This window comes from Nelumbo nucifera, chromosome 6, assembly GCF_055504915.1.
Source record: "Nelumbo nucifera cultivar China Antique chromosome 6, China Antique-T2T, whole genome shotgun sequence".
In the NCBI taxonomy this organism is placed as follows: Eukaryota; Viridiplantae; Streptophyta; class Magnoliopsida; order Proteales; family Nelumbonaceae; genus Nelumbo; species Nelumbo nucifera.
In genome coordinates this window covers 37859474-37868920 of record NC_142654.1, presented here as the reverse complement: position 1 = coordinate 37868920, position 9447 = coordinate 37859474, and the positions used below count along the sequence as shown (strand labels likewise).

General features: G+C 37.6%; 1 protein-coding gene across 1 annotated transcript; it reads right to left on the bottom strand.

Annotated features, from left to right (window-relative positions):
* Positions 1-6171: 6171 nt before the first annotated feature.
* On the bottom strand, positions 6172-9447 carry LOC104608711 (tubulin beta-1 chain-like). Its single transcript, XM_010274766.3, has 3 exons — positions 8711-9447; positions 7887-8156; positions 6172-7141 (listed from the first exon to the last, which is right to left on the bottom strand). The coding sequence occupies exons 1-3, from the start codon at positions 9102-9104 to the stop codon at positions 6465-6467; spliced, it is 1341 nt and encodes a 446-aa protein (XP_010273068.1). The 5' UTR covers positions 9105-9447; the 3' UTR covers positions 6172-6464.

Below are 9447 nucleotides of genomic sequence, written 5' to 3'. Positions count from 1 at the left end.
CCATGACTATATGATTTTGTTTTTCATTCTTTTTGGTGAGTAATGGGGTATGTGTTCAATCTTTAGAATTTAAGATGATATTTGATCCAAGGTTTGTTTGGGGGTTATAGACCCTTCCAGACTTTACCACCTTTAACCAACCTACTAGGAAAAGGAACATATACATAAATGCAGGGCTAGCCAGTTTCTAGGAAGATTGTTTTCTTTGGTACCAATTCTCTGGTTGAGTACCAAATGGGTGGGTTGGGTTAGGTTGGGTGCGGGTTGAGTACCAATCCATCCATATACCGACCATTCCCGGGTGCAATTTGGGCGGGGTCAATCGATTGGGTCTAATCTAAGTTTGAAATGATCCAGTCTAAAATTTTAAAATTTTATATGGATTGGGCTGGCCTAAGAATTTGGTCTCTTTTATCTTTAAGGTTGGGCCTAGTTCTTAGGTAGCTCGAACGCAGGTTGACTATAAACGTATATACATATATAGATATGTATTTATTTATATGTATGATAGTACTAATATACATACATGTATAATTTTAAAGCGGATTGTGAGTCTCGCCCACGTTTGAGCTCAAAGCAAGTGCATCGAATTACAATGTGGGTTTAGCTTATTCTGGACTTGGACCTTAAATCCAAATCTTGGAGTTGGGCCTATATTGACCATAAACCCTGCCCAACTTGCACTCCCTACCCATATTTATTAGGTGTTAGTAGGTTCCAACCCATCTTGACCTTGACCCACCCATATGACCTACTAATTCAATGCAAATATTAAGAAAATACAAATATCATGCCAAATACAACTATAAATATTAAATAATTCAGAAAAATATAATAATAAGAAAACACAAAAATACAAAAATAATAAATACACAAAAATTGACATAAATTTGCCAAAAAAACAAAATATTCTAGAAAAAACACAAATTGATAAAAACTGAAAAAAAACATGGAAAGGATACAACTTTAAAACATATATTTCAGTAAAATTAGAAATTTCATAAAATACATGAATTGATAAAAACTCAAAATAAATATATATTTCAATCGAGAAATTGTAGAAACACAAAAAAAAATGATAAAAACCAGAAATTACATAAAACACATAAAATGATAATTTTTTTTTAAAAAAGTATATATTACAACCAAAAATAAGAAATTTCAGAAAATATTTAAAATGATAAAAATGAAAAAAAATTATAAATTTCAGCTAATGCCAAAAATTACAAAACATGATAAAAAAATTAACATACATAACCAAAAAATATAAGAATTACAATAAAAAACATTAAATGATAAAAATGGTAAAAAATACAAGAAGAAGAAAGATTTGGTTTGCAGTTGGTATAGGGTGCAGTTGGTTTCCAGTTGGTAAGTTTTCAGTCTTCTAAAGTTAAAGAGGCATAATTGGAATTTTGTCTTTTTTCTTTCTTCTTATTTTAGGGTGCATTTAGTTTGCAGTTGGAATTAGAATCAGAGTGGAAATGGTCTATTCTCATAGTCTGTTTCATTCAGATAAGAATCTGATTAAGAATTGGAATCAACTGGAATGGGATTTCATTCCCAAGGGAGGGGGAGGAAATGGCCATTCCCTCAAATGAAAAACCATTCCTTGAATGAGATTTCAATTCTATCCAACCAAACAATTAAAATCCGAATAACCCATTTTAATTCTGATTCTAGACCCCTACGAATCAAACGGAACCTTAATATGTAATTGTAAACAGATTTCGAAGAAAGATCCATCCAAAAAGCTTGCTGTGAAACTGAGAGGGAACTACAACTTCGACGTAACTAAGATGTGTGGAACTCCATGATTTCCAGAGTTTGTCGCGATCCTGAAAGGAGAATGAATTGTGATGGCATCTATTCGACAGAAAAGGCTTACATGGAAGATTTCCTCACCCGAGAGATAATGCCCAAAATCAAATGCACCATTTGAATCCATTTATGCTCAACCAGTAAGCATTGGATTTCTTTAGAAAGTTTCTTTTTTCTTAAAGTGTAGGAATAGATTTATTACTTGTCTTTTGATATTCATCGAATTGTATTTTGATTTCGTAGAACCAGTGTATCAACTTGGTCGTTGACCCAAGTAATAGAACCTGTGAACCGGTTGTTGAATGTTCTTAGGTTTTTCCCCTGAGGTAACGCAGATAGAATTGTACAAAAGCATAGCATAGATTTCCTACAGAAACGGAAGGCTGCATTTGCATAAACCAGGAATGAAGCTCTTCCGGAGTGAATGACTATATTTACATGTTTTGCAAGTGGGCATGGTAATTAACAGTGTAATTTAGGATCAGAGTCAGTGTTGAAAAATAAACTGACTTTAGGTTGGATTAGGGTTTAATTATCCTAAGACGTAACTAAATAAATCAATATATAAGTATGTATATATGTATGTAAACATGCATCAATATATGTATATATACAAGCATGTATGGATATGCATCAATAATTTTAAGTTAATTTACAAGATGCCAATTGACTAATTGGTAGAGTCTCTAGCTAATTGTAGCAAAGACTCAGGATCCAATCCCATCTACACCAGGGTTAGGTGTACTCCTCAGTCCCCACCAATATTACTTTCATAATAGTCACAAAAAATGGTTAGCGGAGTTAGTGGGGAGCAGGGATGTAAGCAGGGGGCCGAGGTGAGCAACTGAGCCACTGGGTCTAGGCGTTTAGTAACCCTTTTCAAGTGTCAAAGTTTCTTTTCTTCCCCTTCTTTAGTACTATTCCCTTTCCTAGTAGTAGCTTTCCTACATTTGTTTTTTCATTCTGACACACTGGATTTGTTTCTCTCTCTTTCTGTTTTTCTGTTTTTGCAAACATTAAGATGATTTGATATTAGAACTGGAGTTTCAGCTGCTGAGAGCCTGAGACCAGGTGAGCTAATGATACCCAGTCAAAGGCAGAAGGATTGTAAACTGTAACTGTCTTATACTATTACCGATGGACATAGAGCTTTTCTAGGCAATCTGCCATGGAAAGTACAATATCATACTCTGGGAGATGAAAATAAGGGAAATTTTGCAGTTGCTAACACCACAACTTTTCAATCCAAGTTTCATAACCTGAGGGAACTAGTCCTTCCATTTCTAATTTCCCACCGACGCACATCAAAAAGGGCTGGTATGCTTTTCCTTTACATTTGTTAGGTGACAAAGTTTTTATATGGCCATATACCTTTATCTTTGTCCACTTTATGTGCATCACAGCTCACAAGCACCATCTTCAGATCAGAGTAGCTTGTCATTGTTCTTGAATTTATAGTTGTATGAAACACTAGACTCAAAACATTCCCTGTTGCACTTCAGCTACAAATGATGCCTTAAAATTACCTGAGAACAGGGAGGATCCTAAGGATCCGTCCTGATGAGATAAAATTCTCTGGTTGACATCCCTGGAGAAGGTAGAGTCTTGATGGCGGTTGAGATCGGCTTCAGTGCTCACAAGAGACTGTGAGAATGGTGTGAGCATGGTCTTGTGAGCACTGAAACGGATTTCCTTTGTGTTTTGTTAGCCTGGAAAATTAACATGTATAGCTTATCTCCAATGTGCATTTGATTACTAAATTCTGAATTATGAATTCAGCTAAGGTGCATTTTGAATATTTATACCACATTAAATTAAATTTTCAATTAATAACATTAAAGATGTCACATGTCACATGATGTATTTATTTTCCGTATTTCATAAAATGTACTTAATATTAAAGACTAACAACATTAAAGCCAGGGGGTGGCCCAGGGGAGCCATCACCCTCCTTAAGTCCTTATGCTTTGAAAATTGAAATTCCTCACAATCTCTATTGGTGATTCACTTATCCTTTGACCCATCGCCATTATTTTATTAACTTTTGGCCCCCTTAGTCTATGTTGTTGAGTATTTGCCCCTCCCCCCAACATAAAATCCTAGCCCCGCCCTTATTAAATCTTCCACTGTGATGAACCACTTTATCACTAATTCAAACTTTTTGTTTTATAATGCAGTTCACGTACCATTAGATTTTGCTATGAAATATTATCTCCACGGCTTCTTAAAATTTCATAGATCTCTATAAGTTCTCTTCTCTTGTATAGACGATTGAAGAATTGTAGATGCCACACACTTGAAATATGTTTTATTAGAACAAACAATTCTTGCAGTTGATATTCCAATCACAGAAAATTACTTTATTTCCCTCTGCTCTATATGCGTTTCACTTACTGTGCCCAATCATCTTTCTGCTTCTTGCTCAATCATCTTTTGTAAGGAACACCATCACCCTGTAAGATAAGAAAATTGTAAAAATTTAAAAAAATAAATAAATGTATTAAGATAGTAGAATATAGCTGCTGTTCTGTCAGAATTTCCACATCTATTAATCCTTCCAAGAAGAAAATATACACTTAAGAGGTGGCGTTGATGCAGGCGTGCTTCTGCAGAAATCATTTAACAAACAATACGGTCTCTTTCTTTTTAACTGTCATAGTTGATGATGATTATGAATGTTGGAAAACTAAAAAGCCAATATTTTGTTTTCCTTTTTTTCAGTTTTGTATTATCTCTGGATGAAAAGGACTCATGGCATCCATGATATAGCTATGAAATTTTGATGGATTCGTATGATTTACATGCTTTACTTTTGATGTTACACAATACACCTGCAATACATTCAACTTATGTTCTTCTTTTCCTCGATTCTCGGACTGTTGGGAAGCTAACTGCTATTTCTGTATGTTTAGAATGGTCATCTCCACATTAGTTTATCTCTTGAAGATTAATAATATTGATGGTGATGATGATAACGATGATAACGTTTGATTGTTATTTTATAACAAATGATAAAAATCTAAATAAATTAAATAAAACAAAGCAATGGCGGGTTCAATTTTTCAGATTACTTTAGCCCGATACATATTAATACTTTGAACCTTGATTGTACAAATAGTTTGTTTTGATAAATTCATCTAATTGGTTACGATTTGATACCGATTTATTGTTATAACTTATCTTAGGAGTCCGGATCTGCTCACACCAATTTCACAGCATGTTCATGGATCTGTTCATCACACTGACTTTACAATATATTCCAGCAGCACATCGGAAACATTTTTCGTTGTTTGTTATTATTAATGGGAGATGTTCCAAATATACATTGATCTGTGGCTGACTGTGACTGTTGGTGTGAGAAGCAGATCCAAATTTGTATCATAGTCTAAAACCCCATGAAGAAAAGAAAGGGATCTATCAACAAAATACTCTCAACAGTTCCAACCAGTCATTGCAATCGGGGTATCGGACATGTAAAATGGTAAAGAGGGTAGGGCGGGGCGATGGAGAGCCACTCCCTGAAACTGTAAAAATCCCTATCCATCGTCCCATCCCACCAATAGGGATAAGGTTATCATCCCAGTCCCACGGTATCACACCTCCCCCCACTGATTTTTTTTGTCAATCATTGGAACCATACATGGTAAAGCTTGACAGCCTGGAATTGCCTGCAGTCTACATCTTTGCTTCAAAATTGATCTAGGCTTTGGTGAGATGTCAAATTCAGTTGTTTTCAATTGGGAGATTGAATGACATTTCATGGCTCCTAAAATTGTAAAATAGGTAAAGAATCTTCTTTGTTGTACAACCTGTACAATACAGCTGGTGTTAGCTTGAATGAACGACACCTGAAGAATAAAATATCGCAAGTCGCATGCCCCAGACATCAGTCACAGAGTCACATGACAATAGATAATGCCTCGGCGCATCAAAATAATTTTTGCACCAAATATGAAACAAATGCTGTGTTTGGTTGCAGAGATATTTTATTTGCACTAATAATATATAAAAGTGCAAATGGAAAAAACGCAAATTTAGTTTTAATTTTATTTTATTCTGCATCAAGTCTTATTTTACTTTATTATTAACCAAAGTAAATAAAATTTGAAACAAAAATAAATTAAAACTTTAAAACTTATAGCTAAATCATTTGCACTAACATAGTTTTGCATCAGTGCAAATGAATTTGCTATACAACCAAACACAACCAAAGGGTCAGTGCAAAATATAATATCACAATTGCGTTTGACGGCTTCTGTATCAAAGAAAATAGAGGGTTCAAACACCCACCTCCCCAAACGCACAAAAAGGAATCCAGTTGTTTTACACTAGTCCAAATGCAACACCACAGAGGGAAAATTGTGATTGTACTATAATATCCCTTCAAAGTTCAAACAAAGTTAACTAACCGAAGTGAAAGAAAATAAGCCAGCCAGTAAACATTACTTGTGACAGAATGTTAGAACAACCAAAGCAGTACGATCATAGAGAACAAGGCAATAGGATATTGCAGCAGCAAACCCATCCCCACATCAAAAATACTCATTGAAAATATAGCAAACAAGAAACTCCAACTTGATGCAAGCAGAGGAAGCTGCACATTTATATCCCAATACAAATAGCGACGGCAGCAATCCTTTCTCTTACTCATCCTGAAGCTCCTCTTCATCTTCATACTCATCACCCTCCTCGTCAGCTGTGGCATCCTGGTATTGCTGGTACTCGGACACCAGATCGTTCATGTTGCTCTCCGCCTCTGTAAACTCCATTTCGTCCATACCTTCACCAGTGTACCAGTGCAAGAAAGCCTTCCTCCTGAACATGGCAGTGAACTGCTCACTGACCCTCCTGAACATCTCCTGGATTGATGTGGAGTTACCGATGAATGTTGAGGCCATCTTCAAACCTGTAGGAGGTATGTCACAAACTGTGGACTTCACATTGTTCGGGATCCACTCGACGAAGTAAGATGAGTTCTTGTTCTGAACGTTGATCATCTGTTCATCAACCTCCTTGGTGCTCATCTTGCCACGGAACATGGCAGAAGCAGTGAGATACCGCCCATGTCGTGGGTCGGCAGCACACATCATATTCTTGGCATCCCACATCTGTTGAGTGAGCTCGGGGACGGTAAGGGCACGGTATTGCTGAGACCCACGAGATGTGAGCGGAGCAAAACCAACCATGAAGAAGTGCAATCGAGGGAACGGAATGAGGTTGACTGCCAGCTTGCGAAGATCAGAGTTGAGTTGACCGGGGAACCGAAGGCAGCAAGTGACCCCACTCATGGTCGCAGAAATCAGGTGGTTCAGATCCCCAACTGCTCATAGATAGTCATTTGTTAGTCCAAGAACAATCCATTTTAATTGAAAACTAAATTAAATTATCATGTCGACGTTCTCATCAGCAAAAAACCATGAATGTGAAAATAATCAACCAGCCTTGTAAATGGTGACTACTCAACACAATTAGATTATTTTCAACGTAATGCAATAAAAATTCACAACTCATGCACTGAGGCAAGTAAAATCCAATACAAATTGCCGTGTTATTAGAGGACCGAAATGTAAATAGATCTAACGCAAAATACCATTTTAACAAATGGGTGGCGGGTCCAACCGACAGACGACCCATGTGCAATAAGGGTGTAGAGATGGTACTACGCTTTATAATAATGACAATAATAATAAAAAAAAACATGGTATCATGTGACCTATGCAATCGCCATAATTACTACACTTTGTTCTAAAATTATCATCCATGTCCAACCATGATTTCTGTAAAATGCCCCTGTTATTTATGTTCGTATCACTGTACTATGTAAAAGGAAAGGGCAACGATGTCATTGAATGCAATCTTTCGCCGATTGACAAACATATTTTAATTGTCATCCGGGAAATGTCAGAGGCAGAGGAACACCACACAATTTCTTTAGTGTGGAAAAGGTCACACATTGGGCGTCGAAGCACTGAAACCCTAAAGGCAGTATATGCGACTTGATCAATAAAGTATAACAATTTGACACCATCACAAGCGCAGAGAGAGAGAGAGAGAAAGAGACTTACAGCTTGGAGTAGTGAGCTTGAGTGTGCGGAAGCAGATATCATAGAGAGCTTCGTTATCCAAAACCATGCACTCGTCTGCATTCTCGACAAGCTGGTGAACAGAGAGGGTAGCGTTGTAAGGTTCAACGACCGTATCAGAAACCTTCGGAGATGGGAAGACTGAGAATGTAAGCATCATCCGATCCGGGTACTCCTCCCTGATCTTTGAAATGAGCAAGGTTCCCATTCCTGATCCGGTTCCACCTCCCAACGAATGGCAGACCTGAAATCCTGAAAGGAATCACAGAGAACAAATTGAGGATTTAAGGGCATCAAGGCGCAAAAAATCAAAATAACTTACGGGTAAAAATATTACAGAAAAGAAATGCCAAGAACCAACAGCAAGCATCTAAGAAAACTTTTCGAGCACAAAAACAGGAGCCAACAGCACAAACGTTATTTCAAAAAACCAATATTAACTTAGAAATTGTAACAGAATTCAAGAGAATATCATCAACCATTGGCAAAGTAGAAATAACAGGATAAGCCAGGGTTCGACAGAAAATCTGAGGCATATAAAACGAAATCAACGGGCTACACTGGCCTTGTATTCAGAATGAATCAAGCTCAAGTATCGCAAGAAAATCTTGGCAATAAAAACTATAACAAAGAATACAATCTTGAGTGAAAGCAACTATAAAAGAAGAAATAGCAAGAAAGTGTCATCTTCAACTCAAAAGGAAAAAGTTAGCAACGAAATAGCTTATACAGAGCAAAATCGTGTAATGAAGACAGAGGATTAATAGGGCACATGGAGACGATTAAAAGGAAATCAGAAAGATTACCTTGCAAGCAATCACAGTTCTCTGCCTCTTTTCTGACAACGTCGAGAACAGAATCGATGAGCTCCGCTCCTTCGGTGTAGTGCCCCTTGGCCCAGTTATTTCCGGCACCGGACTGCCCGAAAACGAAGTTATCAGGGCGGAAGATCTGACCATAGTGACCAGATCTAACACTGTCCATAGTCCCTGGCTCCAGATCCATCAGCACCGCACGAGGAACAAACCGTCCACAGCTAGCCTCGTTGTAGTAGACATTAACCCTCTCGAGCTGTAGATCAGAGTCCCCATGGTACCTTCCGGTAGCGTCGATCCCATGCTCAGCGCACACGACTTCCCAGAACTTGGCACCGATCTGGTTGCCGCACTGGCCTCCCTGGATGTGCAAAATCTCACGCATCTTTGAGCTGCAAATGGAACTAGACGCAGAGATCCGGTGAAAAAACGTGGATTACAGACGACGAAGGTCTGGTAATGGAAGACAAAGCGGAAGATCAAAGAGAAGAAGCACCTAAAGAAATGGGGAGAAAAGGGGAGACAAGGAGAAATTTATAGGTCGGATTAAACGATTTCCGTCTTCCGTTTCATTGACGTTAGATTTGACGGAAACGGCGTAAACGCCGCTTGTTTTAAGTGGGAATTTGAATTTTGAATTTGAAATGGAAATAAATGGCCCGTTCGACAGAACAGAAGGGATTGGATGAAAAGGCCAGCTGCTAGACCAGTCCAGACTCGAGAGAAGT

Excerpts from the sequence above, each read along its gene's own strand:
- LOC104608711 (XM_010274766.3), bottom strand. The coding sequence starts at position 9,104 with ATGCGTGAGATTTTGCACATCCAGGGAGGCCAGTGCGGCAACCAGATC. Across the intron at positions 8,157-8,710 it reads GAACTGTGATTGCTTGCAAG|GATTTCAGGTCTGCCATTCG; the intron begins GTAATCTTTCTG and ends GATTCCTTTCAG. Across the intron at positions 7,142-7,886 it reads CAAGCTCACTACTCCAAGCT|TTGGGGATCTGAACCACCTG; the intron begins GTAAGTCTCTTT and ends ATCTATGAGCAG.